Source organism: Plasmodium relictum, assembly GCF_900005765.1.
Source record: "Plasmodium relictum strain SGS1 genome assembly, chromosome: 7".
Classification (NCBI taxonomy): domain Eukaryota; phylum Apicomplexa; class Aconoidasida; order Haemosporida; family Plasmodiidae; genus Plasmodium; species Plasmodium relictum.
The window spans coordinates 177,789-205,132 of record NC_041685.1 but is presented as its reverse complement, the minus strand read 5'-3'; the positions used below and the strand labels follow the sequence as shown (position 1 = coordinate 205,132).

The following is a 27,344-nucleotide window of genomic DNA, read 5'->3' as shown; positions in this document are numbered from 1 at the left end:
AATATATCAACACTTTTATATTATTTTAAATTTTTTATTCTTTCACTCATATTAGATATTTCTTTTAAGTGCTATAAAGAAAAAAGAAAAATTTATATATTATGTATTCACAACATCAACTATTTTTTAAAGTATACTAACTGTATATATATAATTTCATTTTACTTTTTTAATTACATATATATGTATTTTAGATTTTTTTTTTTTTATTTTAAAAACAATTGTAAATTTTCATTAATAATTTTAAGGTAAATATTTACTTTTTTTTTTTTTTTTTGAAACTTTCAATTCTCTTACCTTATCAATAGCATTAACAGGGCCTAATTGTCCATCTAATTTAATAGCATGTTCTTCAGCAATTTTTGATATTAACTCATCAATCTATTAAAAAAAAATAAAGCAAAAAAATAAAAAATAGAATAAAAAAATAAGTAAATTGAACTTGATGAAATATTCTTTTACTATTTTTTTTTTTTATTTATGTTATTACTTCTTCAGTTGGAGCGCTAATAGCAGCAGATGTCTGAACAGTATCGTTTATTAAATCCGAACTAATACTCTATAAAAAGTTAATATATAAAAATACATTTATAAAAACATAAGTATATATAAAGGTATGGGACTATTAACAAATTTAATTATTTTTTTTCTTTATATATATATATATATTTTTTTTTTGGCCTTATTGATAGTACAATTTCATCAAAAATGTTTTCTAATTTAGTAACATCATTTCCTATTTTAAGTGCATTTGTCTCTGAATTTATTTTCTGTATTAATGGAATCATTGTACTAACATCTTTAACTAGCTGCAAAAATTTAATATATGAATAAGAATAAACAATATATATATATATATATTTATATAAAATAACTACATCTAATAATATTTTTATTTAATTTTTTTATTTTAAAATAGTTGTATATTAACCGATGAGCATCTATAAGCGCTCTCTAATCTTGATACAAGCACGTCAATTTTGTTACTTAAATTCAAATAATTAATTTTTTCATTTTTTTTTCTTATGCATTTTTCTGCATACAACCTAAAAAAAAACATAAAATATTATTATGCATTATAAAGGATATTTCTAAAAAATAATATTATAAAAGAAAAGATTCAACAAATACTTTGTTCTATTTAATCAAATTACTCATAAAATTATAGTTATTTTATCTTACCTTGCTATATCAATTTTCCCTGATTGTATTGCTTTTTTTACGTCTGATATTAACTTCTTTTCTTCCAATTCAGATCTATTAGATAATTTTTCCTAAAATTAAAACAGTTTAAGATAAAAAAAAAAAAATAAAATACACAAAAAAAATTAATTTTTCCATTTTTTTAATAAATTTTTACTAATTCTTTTGTTTTCAACTTCAAACGAAAAATATGATCTTCTGTAGACATTTTATTACCCATCGTTATTAAAAAAAATAAAAATAGAGAAAACTGTTTAAAATCACATTAAATGTTTAAAGAAATAACTAAAAAAAATCGATTTAATCTAAATGAAAGAATTTTTAACATTTTTTTTTATATGAAAATTTATTGTAAAAAATTTTCCATTGAATTTTTTTTTTTCTTTTTTTAAATATTTAATTTTTAAAGTAAAAGAATATTAAAAAATTTCTTTATGGAAAAAAATTGTTAGATTTTTATACATATACAAGGTGTAAAAAAAAAAAACTGAAATGTAAAATAAAAAAAAATATTAATCTAAAAAAAAAAAAAGAGATTATCCACTTTAAAATAGAACAGATTTTTGCTTGAAAAAAGAAAAATAAAGCATTTATAATTTAAATATTAATTTTTAAGTGTATTATTTTTTTTTTTTTTAAATATTTTTAATTTTGTTTTATATATTTATATACATAATCTTATTTTTCATTTAAAAAAAAATTTATTTTTTAAATTTTACTATATTTTTAAAAAATATATTTTAAATTTTATGTAAACATATATATGGGTATATTTACCTAAATATATATAAATTTAAAATTAAAAGAAAAAGAATTAAAGTAAAATTATGTAATTATATTATAAAAAGAAAATGAAATATTAATGATAAATTTATGAGAGAATAATAAATATAACATGTTTTTTTTTAATAATATCAGAAGATATTGTTTTTATACGAAAATATATAATAATATTAAAATTATAAGAAGACTTAGATTAGAAAAAGAGAATAAAGAGAAAACGGAAAATCATGAAGAATCTTTGAGTATAAATATAATTGAAACAAATAAGAATACCAATTTACAATATACTATTAATAAAGACGAAAAACATTTTTATGAAGAAATTTTTAATAAAATAAAACAAAAAGGTATAAACAATAATGCAAAGAATGTTGTTATAGCAAATATCAGTGATGAAATAAAATTAAATAAGAATTCTATTAATAGTATTGTATTCGGAAAAGAAAATAGAGAAGAAAAATTAAAAAAAAACTATTTTATTAAAAAGGATAATGAAAAAAAAGTAGATTATGATTATGCTTTTCAAAAAGACAACGAATATCAAGAAAAAAAAATAAAGGAAGAAGTAAATGAAGAAAAATATAAGTATTTTAAAGAACAAAATGATTCTTTAAAAAAAGATAAAAATAAAAATAATTACAATAAAATTGCAAAAAATGAAAAATATTTGAAGGAAAAAAATAAATATTTAAAAAGAAAAGATATGTATTTAAAAGTGAAAGATGAGCATATAAAAAAAAATAGAATTTTAAAAAAAGATGAAAAATCAAATAGCTATATAAAAAATGAAATTTTTAAAAACACATTTATAAAAAAGAAAAAAGAAGAAGAAAAAAAGAAAGAAGAAGAAGAAGAAGAAGAAGAAGAAGAAGAAGAAGAAGAAGAAGAAGAGGAAGAAGAAGAAGAAGAAGAAGATGAAAAAAAAGAAAAAGAAAAAGAAAAAGAAAAAAATTTAATTGATAAAAATAAGGATAATTTTAACAGTGTTGATGAAAATAATATTTATAATAAAAACTCTATAATAAACATACATGATTTAAATAATAAAAAAAAATTAATTAAAAACATAGAAAAAGATAAAAAACGTTATGGTGATTATTCAGATGAATTAAAAAACTTCAATATAGGAAATAATAAGATTTCACATATTAATAATGAAATAGTTGATAAAAATTATATACTTGTTGAATATGAAAAATATTGGGATAATGAAAAAATAGACAATTTACTGCAGTTACAGAAAACAACAAAAGACTTAAAAAATAAATTGTTTAAAGGAGTTTTATATGTTTCTCCTTTTGATACTAGCAAATGTTTTGTTGTAAATGAAGAATCATCACCTTCTTCTAAAAGTAGTTTTTATTTTGTGTACGGTTATATTAGTAGGAATAGAGCATTAAATAACGATATAGTTTATGCATATACAGCTAGAAGAAAAATTAGACAAGTTGAAAGTAAGGAAAATGAAAATGAAGCATTAAATAAACATATAAACGAAAATGAAGATGAAAATGAAAAATTCTGTCGAGTTGTTAATATTGTTGAAAGAAGAAATTTAGAAATTGTTGGTATTTTGAACTATTTAAATGTTAAAGAAAAAATAAATAACAATTTTGGAAAGAAAGAAAAAACAAATAAATTGAAAAATGTAAATTGTATTTATAGTAAAAATTATTATAGTGAAATTAAAAACAATAATAATGAAAAAATAAATAAAATAAATGAAAATTTTGTTAAAAAGGATGATATAATAGTATTAAAAAAAGAAAAAGAATTAACAAAAACTGAAAATGAGAATGAGAATGAATATTTTTTTGCAAAAATACAACCTAACGATCCTAGGCTTCCTTGTTTTATATATAACTCTTCAAATTCTATAATAAATAAAATATTATATCATATAAAGAAAAAAAAGATAAATTTATGTGTTTTAGTGAAATTTAAGGAATGGAAACAAAATGAAATTAATCCTTTAGGAAACATTAGTAAAATATTAGGAAATGAAAAAAATTTTTTTGGTATTATATATTTACTATTACACTTCTATAAAATTAATTTTCATATATATAATGAAAGTGATATGCTCTATTTAAATTCAAGAATAACAGTAAATGAAAGAATTATTAGTAATTTTATTAAACGTAAAAAGAATGCATTATTGCTAGATAATAGAAACAAGAAAATTGTAGATAATATTGAGCAATATGACAAAAAAATAGATTATTTAAAAAATATTCAAGAAAAAAATAAAAGTTTAGAAAAATATATGATAAAATGCTTTTTAAAAAATAGGGACATAATAACACATTTAGATATATTTACAATTGACCCCCTAAATGCAAAAGATTTAGATGATGCCTTGTCTATTGAATTTATTAAGAATAAAAATAATTTAACAAGTAAATTTCAATATAAAATAGGAATACATATTTCTGATGTTTCATTTTTTGTTTCCCCTAATTCTTACTATGATAATATAGCATCAAAAATTTGCAACACAATATATATGGATTTCTTGTAAGTAGTTTTTATACATACTTTAAAATTGAAAAAATTATATTTTTACATTTATCATTTTTATTTTTCTATTTATTTTTATTTTAATTTTTTTTTTTTTTTTTTAGAGTTATTCATATGCTACCATCCATCTTAAGTGAAGAAATTTGCTCATTGAATACAAAAAGTGAAAAACTTTCTTTTTCTATTTTCTTTTACTTAGACGATATAAGTAACCCGTATAATTTAACTGAAAATGGAAATTTAGAGAATGTAGAAATAAAGAAATGCTTAATTAAAAGCCACTATAAATTAAATTATGACATTGTTGAAGATTTTCTTGATGATATTTATTTTAAGATAAAACAAAATAATGAAACTGTTAAAGAACAAGAAGAGAAACTATTAATTAATGGTCATTTACATTTAAATCATTTTGTTAATGACTTTCAAGAACTTTGTAAAAAGTATAACCTGTCAATTAAAATAGGAAGCGATATATTTAGATTATATTTATTATCAAAAATGCTGAAAGAAAAAACGAGAAGAAAAAATATTTATCAAAAATATTCTTTATTATTTTCTTTTAATAATACAAATAATAAGAATGATGAAAAAAAAGTCATTCCTATGAGCATAGAAGAAATAACAAAGGAATATATGCTATCTTCAAGTACTACAAAAATATCTCTTGAAAAATTTCTAGAAAGCGAAAAATACAAAAATTTATTAAATGAAACAAATATTAGAAATGTGAATATGGAAACATTCGATTATAAAAAAAAAAGTCATATGTTAATCGAAGAAATGATGATTTTAACCAACTTCTTAGTGGCTAATAAAATTTCTTATAATAACACATTAGGTATATTAAGAGTTCACCAAGATACAAGTGAAGAAATAAAGAAGAACTTTTTAAAAATAATTGACTATAATACTTATAATAAGATTAACAACATTATTAATATAAATGAAAATAGTATTAATGATATTCTTTTAGTATGTGAAAAAATATTAAATGAAAATCAATTGTTATGCCTTCATTATAATATTCTAAAATACTATAAAGAGGCTATTTACATTCCTACAGAGGAAAATAAAAATAATTCTGATCATTTTGGTTTACTGTTAAATAAATATATTCATTTTACATCTCCTATAAGAAGATATATTGATATTGTTATTCATAGAATTTTAAACAACATTATTGAAAATGAAAAGATATGTTATAATTATGAAGAGTTAAAGAAAATATGTGATCATTGCAATTATCAAAAGAGAAAAACAGACGAAGCTCAAATTCATATGAAAAATTTCTTTTTAAATAAATATTTAGTATACTTAAATGATTTGTATAAATGTACATTAAAAAAAAAGAAGAAAACAAAATTAAAGAATGAAGTACATAAATTAAATGAAGAGGACCAAACAATTAATAAAAAGGAAAACAAAATATGCAAAAATGAAAAAATCGAAATGAGTACAGGAAAAATAAAAATACTTAATAAAAATGAAAAGTGTGATATACATAAAAATGTAATATGCGAAAAAAAAGAGAAAAAAATAGAGAAAACAAATTATTTAATAAATAATAAGAATATAAAAACAGAAAATTGTAAACCAGTTAAAAAATACTTTTACTTAAATAGAGGAAGTGTATGTTTTTTAACTGAAGCTTATATTCAAGAAATAATTATTACAAAAAGTATAAAAGAAAACATCTGTCTTAATATATTAAAAGATAACTACATATATGTGAATGAAAATGAATGTACTGATATAAATAATATTATTTACACTTGCTTTACATTGGATTCTTCTAAAAGCATTCATATAACGGACAACTTAGTAGATAGTAGGAATATTAATTATAATGATATACGTTTGTTTAGTGATATAGATAAAAGTGATTACAAAAATTTGAATAATAATAACGAAGAAAATTTTAAATCAAAACTTAAAAAAAATTCTAATGAGAATGGTAAACTAAAAAATGCAATTGTTTTTTACGTACCATTACTGGAAACAGAAAAATCAATGAGTGATAATCTATTAAATTTGCAATTTGAATTTATTTTATTATCTTATAATGAATGCACATTTATTTATAATATAGCAAAAGACATATTATATAAAATAAATATGAATTATTACAATATAAATGAAACTTTTGAAAATTATTTATCATATGAAAAGGAAAAAAATGAAGATTTAAATTCAGAACATGAGAAAAAAATGAATGAATATCTTTGTAATATTTTTAAAATTATAAATGAATTGAAATTAGAAGTAAAATACAAAATATTAGAATTAGAACATAAAAAAAAATTTCAAAAAATTTATGATGATTTATATATTCACGATGTTTTTATCAAAAAAAACAAAGATGCTCATGAACAGGATATGTTTAAAGAAAATATAAATAATGAAAATATAAATGAAGAAAATATTTTAGTAGATACAAATGAAGATATAAGTGAAAAAGGTATAAATGAAAAAGACTTAGATGAAGAATATTTAAATGAACATATAAATGATTATATTATAAACAAAAATAATCAAAATTATTTTAAAGAATATATATATGATAAAAATATGAAATATAAATACTGTAATAAATATGAAAAAGTTAGCAGATTTCAAAAAATTAAAATTTTTATTATACCAGGTTCTCAAATGTGGACATTGAGTCTTTTTTAAAATATATATATATTTTCAACTTATTTTAAATAAATTTTATAAATTAAGTATTAAAGTAAAAAAAAATTTCCTTTTATATATATTTGCCAATATTATAATATTTTATTTATAATTGTATCTTTTATTTTATTAATATTCTTACTTTGTTATTTTATTTATTTATTTATTTTATTTTATTTTTTTTTTTTTATGTGTACTATTATTTATCTTTTTTATGATTTTAATTAAAATATTATAAATATGTGATTATAACATAATTATAATCATTTGAGTATTTTTAATTTTCTTTTAGTACATTTAATTTATAATTTTAAAATTAATATATTTTTATGATTTAATCTATACCTTATAAATTATGTCTTTTTTTATATTTTAATTTGGAATTTTTTATTTTCTTTAAAAATATTTAAATTTTTTTTTTTTTTAATTTTAACTCTATATATATTATTTATTCAAATAATTTAAAATAAATTTTCTATAAAATAAAGAATAAAAATAATAATAAAAAAAAAAAAAAAAATGATATGCATATGCATAATCTTATTAATATATATATAATTTTTTTTTTTCCTGGCTTAAAATTACAAAAAAAGAAAACAGAAAAAATTGTATATACTTTTACATAATTTAGGCTTTATAAAAAAAATATTTTTTACTAGGATTACATAAAAAAAGGAAGAAAAAGAAGAAAAATCAAAAACATATTAAAGAACACTTAAAAAAAAAAAAAAACTACAATACTCAAACTTAATAGTTTTTTAATTTAAATAAATATATTAAATGAAATGAATTATGTAATTAATTCAAACTATGCAAAATATATTTAAAACAAGGATTGGCCAAAAAAAAAAAAAATGTATTTATTAGAAAAAATTGTGTACATAAAAAAATTAAAATATGTGAAATAATTATGCATACAAAATTGAAAAAAAATAAAATGATAAAATATATATCATATATGAAGACTATACTATTAAAAGTTTAAATATATATATATATATTTACAGAATTTGATGAGTATAAAAGGTTATTGTGTTACAATTATTTTTCAGAATTAAAGTGTTTTTTTAGTCTTAAATCAATTTTAATAGCATAATGATCTGACATAGTAACAAAATTAACATTATTTATTTTCATGCACAAGGAATAACAACAATTAAAATTTTTTAAATTTTTATAGGAATCAACCATTACTAGCGGTTCATTAAATAATATTTTTGCACTTTTAATATAATAATATTTTAAAATTTTTAGGTCACTATAATCTTTAAAATTAAGTGATTCATCAATACTTACCTTATTATTAAGTGATTTGTTCAAACAGCCAGAACATTCTTTATCATCATCACTATTACTAATAGATCCATGAGTTAATATATCTTCCTTTTTTACTTTATTTTCATCATTTTGTCTATTTTTAATATTTTCTTCATATTCAATATTTTCTTTACTGTGTTTATTACTTTTTACTTTTTTATAATTAATAGGTGGGAAAAATATATAATCGCATCTTAAACCGTTGCATCTAGAATGGGGCCCAATTACATTGAGGGGATTTAAAGGATCCCATGTAAATTCATCACTAGAAGTTTTTTCTTCTTTTTGCATATATAAACTTTTACTATTTATGAAATTTTTATTTTTATAAAAGCTATTTCGGTATATTCCTCTTTTTAAAATGCTGCATTTTTTTTCTTTATAAGAATTACTCTCTTTTCTTTTATTTTTTTTGTTACTTGTTTCTTCTATATTTTTTTCTTTCTTTTTATTTTCTTTAAGAAAGTCCTCATCTACTTTTTCTTTTTTTCTAAATATATATCTTCTTTTTTTTTCTTTTTTCTTCATTGAAAAATATTCACTTTTTCTAAAAAAACCTTCTTTTACTTTACTATTTTTTGACTCAATATAAATGTCTTCTTTCATAAAATCATTTTCTATATTAAGGTTACTTTCCTCTTTTTTTAACATAAAATCACATTCTTCACTCAATCCATTTTTATAAATATTTTTACCAATATGAAATTCTTTTTTTTGTGTATTTTTTGTTTTATACTTCGAATTTTTAATGGATTCAGTGAAAGATTTTTTAAATACCTCTTGATTCTTATGATCACACCCCTTTTTAACATCCCAAAATTCTTCTTGATTAGAATTTTTTCTGTTATATTCTTTTAAATTATTATTTAAAATTTTATTATAATCATCATTACTTAATTTATTTGAATAATTAATTTCTTGAAAAATAGTATTTTTATTTTCTTTCGTATCTTCTAGAAAACTATTATATTTTCTTTCATTAGTAGTATATGATTCTTTATCTTCATTTTTTCTTTCACTATATTTTTGTTCATCCTTAATTTCTAATATTTTTTCATTTTTATTATCATACTGTTCATAATTTCTCAAAATATTATATAAAAATTTTTTTTTCATTTGTTTTATTTTTTTTGATAATTTATTCATTATATTTTTTTTATTATTATCTAAATTAACAAATGCATCTTTTTTGTTGTCTTCTATCTCATTGGTTAAATTAATTTCTCTTTTTTCTGTTTTCTTTTTTACAAGTTTTAATAAAAATAAATTGAAAAACCTTTTTTTTTTTTTTACTTCTTTTGCATACTCATAATTTATATTCGTATTATTCAATTCTTTTTGATCATCATTGCATAAAAACATTTTACAATAACTCATACTTTTTTGTAACTTTAAAGAGTTACTAGTAATAATATTGCTTTTAGCAATATGTATGTTTGTAACATTATTATAATCAGAATTTTCTATAAATTCATTATTGTTCTTTCTATTTGTTTCAATAAATATCATATCATCTTTTAAGTTACAACTTAAATTCTTTTTAACTTCATTTTTAATATATATTTTACTGTGTAATGTATCATTACTCTTATTTTTATTTTTTATATGATCATTGTCTTTATTCTTATAAGTTTCTTCTTTTTCTAATTCTGTCTCATAATATGTTTTGCTATTTGTATTATTTGAAGTACGTGAACTCCTATCACTTACATCAATTTCATCATCGTCATACAAATCAGTATAAGAATGATTACTCTCACTTGACATATCACTTGAATATAAATTATTATCGTTATCATTTTCCTGAATGCTTTTTAAAACATTATCTTTCATGTAATTTTCTAAATTTTTGTAATTATTCATATCATTTGAAATTTGCTTTTCCTTATTGAACAAATTAAGTTTAGTGTAAATACCATTTTTCTTAAATCTATCCTCATATTTCATAACATCACATGTAGAACAACTTTCTAATTTATTTTGTATTAGGATATTTTGATTCTCTGGGTTAATAATTGAGGAATTAAGACTTTCTTCATTTATTATATTTCTATGATCATTTGTCTTGTTATAATTATATATATTACCCAAATTATGATAACTGTTTATATCAGTAGAGTTATTTTTATTGATTATGTAATTAAAGAAATAATTTTGTTTTCTTTTTGATTTTACAATTAGGTATTTATTTTTTTTATTTACATTATTTGTATTATCTGAAATGAAGCAACTGGAAGCATTATTATTCTTAGAAAAATCATAATGGAAAATACTGGAAGAGTTACTATAATTATTTTCTTTAAATAAGATATTTTCGTTATTTATATAGTAACTTTTATTATTTTCATAACTTTCACTATTATATTTTTTGTGATTTTTCTTTAGATTTGTAATATTCTTATTCTTTAAAATTATTTTTTTGTTACTAAAATAGTAAAAGGAAATTTTTTTTTTCCTTAACATTTTTTTTGTTGTTATTTTTTTATTAAAATATAACTTCATATTTAACGAAGAAGAATCGTTTTTACAATGCTTCAATTTTTTATAATAAAATATAGAGTAACTACTATTATACCTTTTATTGTATAAGAAATTTCTATTTTTCCTTATGTGATTTATTTCTTCATTATTACAAACAGTGTTTGATTTATTTGTATAAGTTTCTGCATTATTAGTTTCTATATCCTTTTTTGTGTACATGAAATTAGAAGGGCAATAAAAATTACTTTTTTCAAAAATATATTTATCAGTTTTCATATGTTGTTTATTTTTAAGATAGCATTCGGAATTTTTACAATGATCACATAAAATTTTACTTGAACTTGTATAAAAAACCCCACTACTATTTTTATTATTACTATTTCTTTTACCTTGGGAGGAAAAATAGAAACAGTTATTGTTAGCACCCTCATCTGTTTTGCTATCTTTGCTATCTTTGCTATCTTTCATTAACATTTCATGGTAGATACTTTTTTTATTCTGAGAATCAATATGATTATCAGTTTTTATGAAAAAATTATAATGTGAATCTTTATTATCATTGGAAAATAATTCACTATATGAATTATAAATATTGGGAGAAATGCATCCTCTATTTTGCCTTTGCAATTGTGATGATAAAGTTTGTTCTATCAATTGTTTTGTTTTCTTTTTTTTAACATTTCTTGCATATAACCATGCATCTTTCCATCCTCTATTAATAAAAGAAGAATAATTATTTGGGCACAAATTTGGTGCTGCATTTAAATCTCCAATAATTATTGGAATTGTATTTCTTTTTTCGGCATTTCTAGCTATTTTCATAATTTGTTTTATTTCAAAATCTCTTACTTTTTCAATATATTTAGATTCAGTATCTGCTGCACCACTAGCTAAATGCATATTAACTAAAGTAACATAACTAAAAAAGGGAACATCAATTATTACTTCTAAAAAACCTTTAGTCCCAAATAAATTTTCTAAATAAGTCACATGTTCAAAACTATGAAAGTAAGAATAAATAATTGGATATTTACTAAAAACTAATAAACCATGGTGTAAAGCAAAATATTTTTTTTTTTTGTAGTTATGTTCTTTTTTATTATTCTTTCTGTTTATATTATTACAATTTTCATTATTATTAAATTTTACTTTAAATATATCACTACAATAATTATCTCTTGCACAAAATGGATAATTAGGTTTTAAATTATTTTTAAGATATTCTACGTGTTTTTCATCATATACCTCTTGTAAAGCTATTATATCTGCATTAGTTTTCTTTAAAGCAAATGGAATATGTAAAAGCCTGTTAGAAATAAATGGAGGATTTTGATATATGCATATCCCAAATATTTTATATTCTAATAAACCTGTATTAAATGACATTAAGGAAAGGTTTTTTAATAAATTATTCATCATTTTAAATTTTTTTTTTTTTTTATCAGAATCTCCATTATTTTTGCATTTTTCATCGTCATTACTATAATTACTTATATTATTTTTATCATTAATATTATTTGTAATGTTATTATTATCATTATTATTATTATTATCATCATCATCATCATCGTTATTATTATTATCATTATTATTATTATTATTATTATTATTATTATTATTATTATTATTATTATTATTATTATTATTATTATTATTATTATTATTACTATCATTATTACCACAATAATTATTATTATTATTGTTTTTTCCTTCTATATAATATTTATGTTCTTTATTGGTATCTCCATTTTGATCTTCCATATCACTCTTGTTAGTTTCATTGTTCTCAATATTTATACAATATTTATGTTTTTTATCATATTCTCTGTTTTTATTATTCATGTTACCTTCACCTACTTTATCAATATAACCATTTTTAATAATTTTGTTCTTTATTAAAAACTCTTTATTTTTAATTTTTTTTTCATGCTTATCATTTTTGTTTTTTTTTTTTTTATTTTTTTTAGTTATAAAATGTTTTACTATATTTATAACACTCTCTAAAGATAATTTTGCAAAATGATGAAAAATTTCTTGGTCATATATACTCTTTTTTTTTTTTTTTTTTAAAATTGATTCAAAATGAAATTCTTTTTTCTTTTTCTTGGGTTTATTATCAATCCAATATTTCTGATAAAAATAAAATTTGTAATATTTTTTATGTATTTTTTTTAAATAATTTTTGTAAAAGCTATAAAATTTAAAATCAATTGAATATTTTTTAATTAATACAAAAAATAAATGAGTCAAATCATTTATTTTATAGTAATAATGCATATAATAATAAAAAAAGAATTTTTTTTTAATATGCACATAAAAATTAATCACATTTAAAAAAAAAATAACTTTAAATACGTTTACCATATATAATCTCCTTTTAACTAATAAATTTTCTTCTATACAAAAAAAATTTCCTTTTTTATAAAATATATATATATTTTTTCTAATGAGAATATTTAAAACTTTACATATTTTACTAGTATTATGTAATATCTTGAATTTTAAATTATTATATTTTGTGGAGAAATTGTTATCATTTTTTACATTATTTTCTTCTTTATAAAAATGTGTATTTTTAATTCTTGAAATTTTACATTCTTTAAAGGAATACAATATTAAAATATCTATATTTTTATTATTTTTATTTTTTATTTTTTCCACATTTATGTTATTGTATTTTAATTGAATATTATTATTCCCTATTTTTTTTATATACTTAAAATATAAAACACTTTTTATAATATTAATTTTTTTAATTATGTCATCATAAATGGAAAAATTGAAATTGTAGAAATTACAAAAAAAATTTATTATCTTAATACAATATAAAAAATTTATATATTTTTCAACGTTTAAAAGGATGTTAACAAATAGCTTAATAATAACTTGTAAAACTAAATGTTCGTTATTTAAAGAACCATTTTCCACTAAATAATAAGAATTACTTTTTTGTAAATTTTCATTCAATAATTTAAAAAAATATGTTTTAATATGATTCTTAGTTTTTCCTTCTGTGTTATTTTTAAAAAATTCTAAAGCTGCATATTTTTTTTCATCACTCTTACTAATATTGTTACTTACATTTATATAATTCCAAAATATTAAGCTTTCCTTAACATCAATTTTCATTATTTTTTCAATTATTTCTATATCATCATATATTAATTCTATACATGTTCAAATAATATAATTATTATTATTATTGTTATTTTAATGATACCCAATAATATACAACAATTTAATTTATTACTTAAAAATATTATTTACTATGTAAAGAAAAAATAAAAAAAAAAAAAAAAAACAAAAAAAAAGAGAATTATTCAAAAATTTTTAAATTGGGATATATGAAAATTTATATTCATAAGTAGATAAAAAAAAAAGCATATGATATTAAAAATTAATTAGCTTACTAATTTGTTTTTGTTTTTTGCACCAAAGAAAAAGAAAAAAAAAAGGAAAAGGAAAAGGAAAAGGAAAAGGAAAAGGAAAAGGAAAAGAAAAAGAAAAAGAAAAAGAAAAAGAAAAAGAAAAAGAAAAAGAAAAAGAAAAAGAAAAAGGAAATAAAAACATATTTAATATAGATATTGGTACAATTTATAGCAGTACATTTAATTTTTTTTTGACTTATCTTTTTTTTTTTTTTTTGTGGTTAAATATATAAAAAAAAAAAAATTTACGATAAATGAAAATTCCAAATTACGTTTCTAAGTAAAATTAAAAAGTGCATGAACACAAAATTAGTTTATTTCATTTCTTTATATATTCTTATCCCCTGCACATATGTATATATTTATTTTCTTTAATATTACAACTATTTATGATTTTTTTGGAATTATTTCAATTATTTTTGTTATATATCTCATTTTTTTTTTTTTTTATGTAATTATGTAAAATTATCTAGTGATTATCACAAAACACCTCTTTTAAATTATTAGAATTAATGTAATAAATATTAATTGAATAATGCAGTCATTTATTTTATATAATGGAAATGTTCCATTTTCATTATTGGAACATTTTTTTGAAATTAATTCTCATATGTTTTATTAATTAATCATATATTTAAATTAGGAATAATATAGAAAATAATCATTTATCATATTTTTTATTTTTATTTCTTAAAATAATCATAAAAAATAATTACAAAAAAGATAAAACTATAAAAGTTTAAATCTGTTTATAATTTTATTCTATATCTTTTGGAGAATTGCTTTATTTTTATAAATATTTTAACTGTGTCTGGTTTTTTTCATTGAAACGGCAAAATGTTATATCTATATTTGCAAATTTTTTTTCTTTTTTAAAATAAAAAATTTACTTTTTTTAATTTACTTATTAGTTACTTATGTATATATTTTTTTTTTTTAACAAAATTATATTTCTTAATAATGGAAATTTTTTTTTATATATTAAAATTTTAAGAAATATATGAAAAAAAAAATTTTAAATAATAGAAGAATTTAGAAATACTCAAAACAAGATACAAAAAATACTTTAATAAATTTATAATTATCATATAGCCTTTTTTTTTTTTTTTTTCTAAGTGTGCAGAATATATATTTAAAATTGCTTCAAACAAAAATCAATACAACATTACTGATTTTAATTTTTACCTAGAATTGAAAATATTCTAATTTTTCATTGCATTTTCAAATTAAATCTTTTGTATATTCCCAAGAAAATATAAAATATTTATAGTTTTATATTTAGTTTTTTAATAAATTATTTTTTTTTTTATGAGAAAGCTAATACAAATATATAATAAATTGTTATTTTTAATGATTTATTATTTTTATTTTTTCCCTTTTATTTGTTCTTCATATGTTTTAATATGTTTCTTAAATTTTTTAAAGCAATTTTTACAAGGTGATCCACTAATACAATTGATTTTATACTTTATAAGAAAGAATATATTTCACTATTGAAGAAAAAAATATAAGAATGTTTTATCTTGGTTCAGAAATATCAATAAAATACTTCTATATTTTTAAGTTATAAATGGATTTCTTTCTTGTATAATAATTTCTTATTTATTACTTTAAAGTTACTAATACCTTATAACAAAATTAAATTTACATGAGTTGTATTAAAGATATTATATATTCATATTTTAAAAAATATTTAAAACTTAATGTTATTTTAAATTAAATTTTCTAAATGTACATTTCACTTTTGAAAATAAGAGTTACTAAACAAATAACCCAGAAAAAAAAAATAATGCATTTGAATATAATTGTTACTTTTGAAATTTAGAGAAAATAACGTTTTTGTTTTTGCTTTTTTTTTTTCTTTTTTAATTGCAAGAAAAGATAGTTAAATGTGTATGCATATGAACATACTTTTTTTTTAAAACATTTAATTTTATTATTTTATAGATTTATTTTAACGAAAAGTTATTTAAAATTTATAAAAATAAACTGTACACTTATTTAAAGTATCACTATATAAATAATAATAATTCATTATAGCGACTTGTTATTTTATCTTTTTGCTTTTATATTATTTTTATTTTTTAAAAGTATCTGTTACTAAGTTAATTTAATTAAATAAAAAAAAGTAAAACACAAGTTTTAATATTATGTAAGCACAAAGAATCTAAAAAGAGAAAAAAAAAAAAAAATCAGAAAAAATTTAATAAAAAACTATTAATACATAAAATTAAATTAACACTTTTGAATATAAAGAATTGTATAATCTTTTGTAATGACAAAAAATTAAAATGTTATATATATATGTGTATATATAAATTAAAAATAATGATACACTTCTAATTTTATTTACAATTATTACAATCTTATATATAATAAATAAAATAAAACGATAAATATTCAGTTTAAAAGTTTAGTGTAGATTGATTAATTGTTTGCCACTGTTTGAAAATTATTTTAATAGGATCATATTTATATTTTTTTTAAATAAAAGGATAAAATCATAATTTTTTTTTAAATAAAATGAAATAATAATGTATATCAATGCATTGTGTATAATTAAAAAAAAATGTTTAATATATAAATTTTCTAATGATATTTATTTATATAAATTTTTTTTTTTTCTTATTTTAAAATAAAATTTATATTTAAAACACTATTTCTATTTAATTTTTTATATGACCTACATAAATTATGCATTTTAAAAAAAAAAAAAAAATTTGAAATATTTTACAATCCTTTTATTTTATTGTTATTATTTTATTTTATTTAATTTCCTTTCATTACTTTTTTTTTTTTTTTTTATCTATTAATAAATAATATTAAAAAAAAAAAAAAAAGATAAATTTTTATCATACATAATTATTAAAAAAAAAAAGCATTATGTAAATTTTTTTTTTTTTTTTGTTACTTTATATACATTATTACCCATATTAATATAATTATTTATTAGTACTTATGTATATTACAATTCCTATTTTATATTAGTATCATTTCATATTTTATAAATATTTTGCATTAATAATATTGTATATTATTTATTTTTGATTGTTTTTTTTTACTAATAAGCTATACTATGCCACTAAATTTAGATATAAAGAAAAAATTAAATTCACGAATTGGTAAAGTGAAATGTGTTGATATTCACGAAACAGAAACGTGGATACTTGCAGCTTTATATAATGGGAAGCTAATTATATTTGATTATGCTAATCAGAACACGATTAAGAATATTGAGATATCATTATTCCCATTAAGATGTGCTAAGTTTATTGAAAAGAAACAATGGATAATATGTGCTGGTGATGATATGACTGTAAGGGTATATAATTATAATACTTTTGAAAAAATAAAAACATTTGAAGATCATACTGATTATATAAGATATATTGAAGTTCATCAAACTCTTCCTTACATTTTAACAAGTTCAGATGATATGACTATAAAATTATATGATTATGAAAATAATTTTGAAAAACTATGCTCTTTTGAAAACCATATCCATTATGTTATGATGTGTAAATTTAATCCTAAAGATACCTATATATTTGCATCAGCATCTTTAGATAAAACTATCAAAATATGGGGGGTTCAAAATAATACATATGTAGTTACAAAACCACATTTTACCTTAACGGGTCATACAAAAGGGGTTAATTGTATTGACTATTCATCTTGTGGAGAAACTTCTTATATAATAAGTGGAAGTGACGATAAAACAATACGTATATGGGATTATCATACCAAACAGTGTATTCAAGTATTATCTGGTCACACACAAAATATATCATGCTTGATATATCATAGCAACTTACCAATAATTATTTCATCTTCAGAAGATTGTAATGTTAAAATATGGAATAGTTCCATGTTTAAATTAGAGACCACATTAAATTATAACATGGACAGGTGCTGGTCATTGTGTGCAAAAAAGACAAAAAATGATTTATGTATAGGTTATGATGAAGGTCTAGTAGTTATACAAATTGGATCGGATAAGCCTATTTTTACAATGTTTAAAAATAAGATAATTTACATAAAGAATACTGAAATATACATTATAAATTTGCAAAATGTAAGTGATGACTATAATGATGGTGATATATATAAAGTAAATAAAAAAGAATTAGGAAACTGTGATTTTTATCCAACAAATGTTTCTTTTCACCCAAGTGGAAGATTTATTTGTGTAAATGGTCATCATGAATTTAACATTTATACATCTCAAGTATTAAGAAATAAAGCCTATGGTAAAAGTTCCTTTTTTGTTTGGTCATATAATGGAGATTATGCAATAAAAGAAGAAACTAATAAAATTAATATTTATAAAGATTTTACTTCTTCTCATTCTTTTCAAACCCCTTATACAATCACCCAGTTATTTGGTGGACATTTACTAGGAGTTAAATCAAATAATTTCATATGCTTTTATGATTGGAATGATTACAACCTTATCCAAAAAATAGATATCAATGTGAAAAATGTATACTGGAATGAATCAGGTACTTATGTGGCTTTATCTACAGAAGATACTATTTATATTTTAAGTTATTCTAATTCAGATGTAAATTCTATGAAAAGTAATCTAAATAAAAATAATGATAATAGTAATGTTAATGAAAACAATACAAAAAGTGTAGAAGTAGAAGAAAACTGTTTTGAACTAGAAAACGAAATCAACGAATCTATAGAAAGTGGAATTTGGATATATGATAGTTTTTTATATATTTCTAATAATTTAAGGTTGTATATATACACAAAAAAATTTATTGATATATATGCATATATTGATAAATATTTATACATATGCGGATATGTATATGAGTATGATAGAATTTTTTTACTTGATAAAAATTATAATTTTTATAGTTTTTATTTGCCTATTACTTATTTACAATATCAAAAATACATCATGAATAAAGATTTCATTTCAGCTGATATGGTAATAAAAAAAATTCCTGAATCTTTATTCAATAAATTAAGTTTGTTTTTAGAAAAAATGGGTTATAAAAACAAAGCATTAAATATTTGCACTGATCCAGAAAAGAAATTTGAACTAGCTTTATCTATAGGAAATTTACAATTATGCGTAGATATAATAAAAGAATTGGAAAAAAAAGAAAATAATTCTTTTATACAAAATAAATATAAAAGTTTAGGAGATACTGCTTTAGTGTATAATGATATACCTATGGCCATATATTGTTATAAAAAAACTAACGATTTTTCATCATTATTAATAATTTTATCAACGTTAGGAGATAAAATAGGGATTGAAGAATTGGGTGTTATGTGCTTAAATAATCAAAAATATAATATTGCATTTATATGTTATTTTCTATTGCATAAAATAAACAAGTGTATAAATATTTTATTACACAATAATAATTTTGCATATGCAGCATTTTTCTCAAGAGCATATAAACCTTCTTTATTACCGATGGTTTTGGTAAAATGGAAAGATCATTTAAAAAAAATGAATCCTAATATGCCTACTTTATTATTAACACCTGATGAAAATCCAGAATATTTTCCTGATTATGAAAAAGCAGTTCAATGTGAATTGATCTTTGACAAAATAAAAACTTTAGGAAGTACAAAAAATTATAATACTTTAAAAAAATTAATTGATTTAAATATAATTGAAGAAATTAAAGAAATAGGTTATGAAAAAGTAGAAGATATTTTCCTTAACCAATTTAATGAAGAATTAGAAAAAGATGTTCAAGATTTTGATACAAAATATAGCTTGGATATAAAACAAATGAATGAAAATAAGTTTATTTCACAAAGTTCATTAGAAGAAAATATCGATAATAAATATGTTGGACACAAAGTAGAGTTAGGTGCTAATAATACAGATTCTTCAATAAATAATTTGTATGATGTAAATTATAATGATAAATTTCCTAAAAAGGAGGATCAGGATCATGCTAATAGCTTTGACATGATTAATTCAAATGATAAAAATAATCCATTTTTCAATGAATCCAATGAGATTAATGAAATAAATAAGAAAGTAGATTATTCATATTCCTCACAAATTAGTAATGATGAAAAAATACAATCAGAAGAAAGTAAAGAAAAATTAAATCAGAATTATATAAACTCAAATGAAATTTTTGATATAACAGAAAATAATTATATGGAAGATGTTTAAATAAAAAAAAAAAAAAAAAAAGAAAACCATAAAAAGGGGATATAAAAAAAAAATAATAGTACAATGATACATTTTAAGTCAAAATAAATAAAAATTATAAGAAAATAAATCAAAGAATATGTAGCTTTTAATATGTGAAGATTATTTAAAGAATATATATATTCTTAGATCTTTAACTTTTTTATTTTATTGGTTTTTTTTTTTTTTTTTTTTTTTTTTTAAGTGAATGTCTATTAATATTGAATATATTGAATTATATATATATATATATAAATTTTTCAATGTAGAAACTTGAGTAAATATATTTGTTTTTTTTTATTAAACTTTTTTCTTTTTTTCTTTTTTTTTTCATAATTTAATTATTTTCTTATATAAAAACAAATATTAATTTTTTGTTTATTTTTTTGTATTTTGAAAAATGTTTTAAATCTGTTGTTTGTGAGAATGTTACTTTTCATTTAAATTTCTATTATATCATACTATAAATATTTTTTTCGAAGTTTTTTCTTTAATTATAAATATAATTACACTTACAAAAATATCTTTTAAACATTTCTATATTAAAAATTTAATTTATTGTTTAAATTTTATAAAGTATTACGAAATTTAGGGTGCTAAAACATAAAAAATTAAAAATAAAAAAGTGATAAATAAAAAGACATACATATGCATGTTTAAACAAAATAATCACAATCATAAAAGTAAGAATTTTTATTTTATTTTATTTTTTCTCTTCTTATAACAAAAAAACATGAATTAAAGATAAAAAAATAAAAATTCTATAATTAATATACAAGCGTAAACGTTCATTTATAAAAAAAAAATATAAAAAAAAAAAATAAAACATTTCTTAAAGTTATAAAAAATAGATAACAAAAAAAAACTTTATTAATTTTTATTATTTTTTTTTTTTAATTTTATTTTTAAGAATTTAAATTTGATTTATTCCAATTTTTTAATTCTTCTTCAAGTGATGATAAAGCTTCCTATAAAAAAAAAAGGGGAAAAAAAAAAAGAAATTATAAAAGCTCTTTAAATTAAATCTGTAATATTATAAAAAAAAACTTACGTTAATATATTGTGGACCTTTTAACATTTTTTCTACAACATTTGGTTTATTCATTAATAAATTAGCTAACTATTAAAATAAAAAAAAAATAAAATACACATATTAGTTGTACAAATAATTATAAATGAGTAATAAAAAAACAATTGTTGCTATTTAATTTTTTTTTTTTTTTTTATTATTACATCTGTATTTTTTAATAAAATTTTTTGAATGTCCTCATCAAATTTTTTAATAAATTCATCAAAAGATTCATTTAATTTACTATTTGAACAAAAAGTGGAATTCTTAGTAGTATTAGGTACACCGTTTATGTTATTAACAACCTGTTCTTTGTATTCGTTTGTTGTATTGTAAGGAGGAAATAATATTGGAGGGATAATATTTGGTGAAGATGGTAAGTTAGAAATAATTGGAATAAATGGTAATTTCAATTCATCTAAATTTGGTGGATTAAATAATTCAGGTAAAGGTAAAATATTAAAATTATTATTTAAATTATTTATATCACTTAGATTATTCAAATTATTTGTATTACTTATATTATTTAAAGTATTTATGCCATTTTTATTACATTTTTCATTAACAGATTCTGTATTTCTTAGATTGCTACATGAATTGTTCAATTCAAAAAGTGAATTATTGCATATCTTCATTCTTTCTGAGTTATTTTTTTCTACGTCTGATATATTGTTATTTAAATAAATATGCACGGTTTCTGATTTATTATAAATGAAATTTATAATTAAATCATTTTTTATTACTTCAATATCATCATAAATTTTCAAAGGGTAATAATTATCTGTTACGGCTATTTCATAAGTTACTTTTATCTTTTCAAGATTTTTAAAGTTTTTAAATATTTCGTTCAAAGAATTATCCAACATTTCTTTAGTATTTAAAAAATTATTATTTGATTTCATATTTACATTATTAAATTCAGCAATTTTTTGTTCACTGAATTGGCTATAATTGTTAACTTTATTTTCCAAATATATTTTTTTATTATTTTTTTCGTTTTCTTCCCTATTACTTTCAGAAATATCTTTTAAATTGCTACTAATATTTTTAAAATCTGTAGAATTTAATCTATAGCATTCTTTATTTAAAAAATGATCTGAAGTATTTATATTATTTCCAAAGTTATAATAACCTGTTTTAATATTATCTTCATGCAATTCCTGATTTTTCACTTTAATTGAATTATCATTAACATCGTATACATTCTTATCAATTAATTTATTTAGTTCTAAGCTAGGATTATTTAAATTAGAATTATATAAACTGGTGGAATCATTGCCATATACACTCATAACATGTTCACTTTTATTTCCTTTGACTTCCTTCAAGTTTCTAAGATTGTTTTCATTGGTATTATAAAATAAATTATTGTCAGTAGAATTTTTATCAATATTATTTAAACATGTTCCCTTTTCTTCAGTTTCTATTATATTAGAGTCAACCTTTTTTTTTATAAAGTCAGGTGGACTATTAATATGAGTTACATCATTAATTTCTACTTGTTCTCTTGTATTTTTATCCAATGAATTAGATAAACTATTATTAGAATACATGTTACTATAAAAATTATTATAATTTATATTTTTTTCATTTGCATTTATTATGTCATTTGGAGAATTATTATATATATTTTGGATATTGTTTTTGCTGTTTTCTTTTAAAATTGTGTTATTATTAAAAAATAAACTATTTTCTTTATTTTGCAACGTATTTTGATAATTTAATGCATTTAAAGGGTTGTTATACATACTTAAGCTTACATCGTTTTGTATATAATTTGAATATTCACTTGAATTATACGTACTATAAGTATTATTATTAATAGAAATGTTATTTTTATTACAATCACCGATTTTTTTAGTGATACTTTCTATCTCTATTTGATTAATTCCATTTATATCATTCTGATTATTAGAATAGTATTCAAATGGATCTTTAAAGGAATTTTTGTCATTTAATTTATTTGTTTCTTGTAAATTATCGTTTTCATATGATTTATTATAAGAATATTTATCTGATTTTTTGTTAATAAACTTCATTTGATCATGAATTTTATCTCTTGTAAAATTGTAATTATTTTCATCTGAATTATTTTTTGTTGTATATTCATTTTTATTTACAGAAAAGCTGTTGAAATTTTCATTTGATGTTTTTTTTAAAATATTGTTAGGTGTTATAATATCTGATTTTATTTTGCAGTTGCCCGAATTTATAATCTTATCATGAATATTATAATATATAGAATTGGATAAAATATGCTTATTTAAATAATCAATGTTATTTACATTCTTAATATTAGAAGGATTATTATTTATTTCATTTGCTTTATAATTATTATCATTATCATTTTTATTTTTTATGTTATTTATATTATGACTAATTGAATTACTAAAATAATTACTATTCATAGGATCTACATCGTATGTGTTATATTTATTTAAATATACATGAGAATCTATTAAATTTTCTTTATCTCTTATATTTCCTTGTGATTGTATATTTCTATTTAAATTATGATGAAGCAAAATATTTTTATAGGATTCATTTGCAAGTTCATTTGGACTTTTATTTTTTATATTATTATCAATAGTATAATTTTCCTTTATTTTATATTTATCAAAAGGTGCAAAATTGTTTGAAGTTCTATTCATGACATTAATATTACAATTGTAATTTTGTATATTACTTTTTATATCATTAAAATTATTATTTATACCAGCTATATCATTTATTTTTATCTTTTTGTTTAACGTATTATCAAAATCTAGCTTAGAGATATTCTTTATATCAGCTAATAAATTATCATTTTTACTATTTTCTGAATTATTTTTTAATGCACTAAATCTTTTTATTTTGCCTTCAATTTTAGCTTTTTTATATTCTAAATGCCTTTTTTTTTTTTTCTCATATTCTTCATTTAAGGTATCTATTATTTCTAACATAATATTTTTACTTTCAGTAGATTTAGTTGAATTTTTATTTTTAGATTTTTCTTTATTTTCATCTATTAATTTTTTATCATTTCTCATAATGCTTTTTGAATAATTGGATGATAATTGAACATTATTTGTAACATCTTCAATATTTTTGAGTATGTTTGTATTATTAGTTTTGTTATTATTATTACTTGTATTATTATCATTAACAATATTTTTAAGAATAACCTCATTCTTACTTTTTCTTTCCATATAAATGCCGTTTGTTCCATTTTTACTATGTTTCTCTAAATTATTTTCAATTTTTTCAATTTTGTTTTCGATTTGGGTTATTACATTTTTGTTCATACTTTTATCTACTTGTTCTCCATTTTTACTATTTAGCGTTTTATCCCTTATTAATTTCCATTTATTTATTAATTCCTTAGCGATATTTATAGCTGTTTCATCATTAGTTCTATAATCCATGCCATTTTGCTCATCTAATTTATTTCTTGCAATAAAATTAATTGGAATTCCAATTAATGTACTTTTTAAGTGATCAATTGTTATATTTAATTTTTTCAAAAAATTCAAAATGTGAATTATTAAAACAACATTTTTTTTTATAAGCTTGCTTTTAGCTATTCTCTGTAAAATACACTTAATACATAGAATCCCGTTTTGTTCTGAGAATGTTTCATATATATTAATTTGACAAACTAAAAGAAAATTGAAATAATGTTTTAATTTTGCATAACTATTTTCATTTTTTATTAGTGTAACAAATTTTGCCATATATTCCTTTTGCTTTAAATTTTCGATATTATTTTCTAATAAGTTTAAAATTGTATTTTTGCAATTTAAACTTAAATTTTTTTCTTTTTCTTCTTTTTCATTTTTCTTACCTTCTTTTAATGAATTTTCATATTTCTTTTTCATATATTTTAAATAAATAATAATTTTACTTTTGTTATTTTTAAAAAATGGATGAATAGAATATAATGAATTTAATAAATTTATATGTAGTGGCTTATATTCAAATAAACATGTTATAATTTTTAACTTATTTGCAAAATACCAATTATCTAAAATTTTTACTTCATCTGAAGTTAATCCATCAATTTTATTTGAAGAATTGAAGTTGTCAACTATATTCAACGTATTTTTTAATTCTAGAATTATTTGTTTATTGTCTTTTTCAGGTTTTTGATTATCATTAACATTATTCTCTCTTTCTTTGACAACCATTTCGCTTTTTTCAGTACTATCGTTTTTTGTTGAAATGTCTTCATCTGCATCATTATATTTATTATCTAACTTTTCTTGTAATTCATTTTCTACTAATTTTTTTTTTTTTTTTAGTTTTTCCTTATTTTTTTTTTTTCCTATTACATGATTTATAGATTGTGCTTTATTATACATATTAATATATTCGTTGGATTTACTTTTTGAGTTCATGCTCGATGATGAATTTTCAACTTTTAATATATTATTTTTTTGTTCATTTATTATTTTACTTTTTTTTGCGATATTATTTTTATCAGTTATATTTTTCTTTTCAACTGAAACGCTTAAATCTTTATTTTCATTTAATCTCAAATGCTTAACATTATTTTTTAAATTTCTGTTTCCAGTATTTTTTTTTGTCTCATTTTTTGATATTTCATTAGCATTCTTTTCCTTTAAAAAATTTTCCATCTCTTTTATTTTTTACATTTCAAATGTTTTTTTTTTTTTTTTTGTTTATTTTATTTTTTTCTTTAAATTTATATTTTTTTATTTTGTTACGTTTAAAAAATAGGGAAAATTGATGCAAAAAAAAAATATATCATTAATTTTTTTTTATACAACCAAAAATTAAAAATAAAAATTAAATTATAAATATCTTACGTATCATATTTCAATTTAGACAAAATTAATAGATAAGTAATAGGTATAAAAAATCATGAAACAAAATTTCATTTATAAATATACATATATATATTCTATTAATAAACATTAAAAAAAATATTATTTATCTTAAAAGACTTGTTAATAATTAGCTAAATCCTAAAAAAAAATTTTCTTTATGTTTTATTATAATATATTTTTTATTAACATTTTTATGTAATTTTATGTATTTATTCAAAAAAAAGAAATATAACCCTCGATGAAATTATATCTAAATGAAAAAAAAAAAAAAAAAGAAATTTTATGAAAAAAGAATAAAAAAGGTATTCAACTTATGCCTTTATAAAAAATATATTTATTTTTTAAACTATATTTCACTAAAATATTATATAAAATAATTTTAATTTTTTCTATTATTTTTATTCATTTAAAGGAATTCAATTTTCATTTGATAATAACAAAATTTAAAAAAACAAAGATAAAATAATTTCTTCTAATATTTCTGATATATTTTTTTTTTTTAATCTGTCATCTCATAAATACTTTTTTCTTATTAAAAAAACCAAATATATATCTCATTTCTCATAAATATTCTTCAAATTTTCATTTTTCTTTTTTTTTTTCGGTAAGTCGTTTACTCTCTTTTTGTTTGTTATGTTTATTTTTTTTTTTTTTCTGTATTAAGTAGTAATAATTTTTCTTAGTTTTGTATTTTAGCTGAGAATAACCAATTATATATAAAAATTTTATTTCATTATTTTATTTATATTTTTTTTAAAGTTATTAAATAAAACACAACTTTTTTGTTATCTTCATACCTATTTATTTTTATATTTTTTATTTTCTCTTTATTTTTTATACAATAACGACAATAAATTTTA

The 27,344-nt window shown here is 18.4% G+C and overlaps 5 protein-coding genes across 5 annotated transcripts; 2 read left to right on the top strand and 3 right to left on the bottom strand.

The window, feature by feature from the left end:
* Positions 1–20: 20 nt before the first annotated feature.
* Positions 21–1,411, bottom strand: VPS46 (vacuolar protein sorting-associated protein 46, putative; the record flags this gene model as incomplete). Its single annotated transcript, XM_028675715.1, has 7 exons — positions 21–71; positions 298–381; positions 491–559; positions 696–809; positions 932–1,046; positions 1,183–1,274; positions 1,361–1,411. 7 exons carry the CDS (start codon positions 1,409–1,411, stop codon positions 21–23), a joined length of 576 nt encoding a protein of 191 aa, XP_028532276.1.
* A 687-nt stretch (positions 1,412–2,098) lies between these two features.
* Positions 2,099–7,182, top strand: RNaseII (exoribonuclease II, putative; the record flags this gene model as incomplete). The annotated part of the gene is made up of 2 exons (XM_028675714.1): positions 2,099–4,503; positions 4,611–7,182. 2 exons carry the CDS (start codon positions 2,099–2,101, stop codon positions 7,180–7,182), a joined length of 4,977 nt encoding a protein of 1,658 aa, XP_028532275.1.
* Positions 7,183–8,223: 1,041 nt separating this feature from the next.
* On the bottom strand, positions 8,224–14,109 carry PRELSG_0703200 (conserved Plasmodium protein, unknown function; the record flags this gene model as incomplete). The annotated part of the gene is made up of 1 exon (XM_028675713.1): positions 8,224–14,109. One exon carries the CDS (start codon positions 14,107–14,109, stop codon positions 8,224–8,226), a length of 5,886 nt encoding a protein of 1,961 aa, XP_028532274.1.
* Positions 14,110–17,484: 3,375 nt separating this feature from the next.
* On the top strand, positions 17,485–20,568 carry SEC27 (beta subunit of coatomer complex, putative; the record flags this gene model as incomplete). The annotated part of the gene is made up of 1 exon (XM_028675711.1): positions 17,485–20,568. The coding sequence occupies one exon, from the start codon at positions 17,485–17,487 to the stop codon at positions 20,566–20,568; it is 3,084 nt and encodes a 1,027-aa protein (XP_028532273.1).
* A 923-nt stretch (positions 20,569–21,491) lies between these two features.
* On the bottom strand, positions 21,492–26,271 carry PRELSG_0703000 (conserved Plasmodium protein, unknown function; the record flags this gene model as incomplete). Its single annotated transcript, XM_028675710.1, has 3 exons — positions 21,492–21,554; positions 21,638–21,706; positions 21,820–26,271. The coding sequence occupies 3 exons, from the start codon at positions 26,269–26,271 to the stop codon at positions 21,492–21,494; spliced, it is 4,584 nt and encodes a 1,527-aa protein (XP_028532272.1).
* Positions 26,272–27,344: the final 1,073 nt, after the last annotated feature.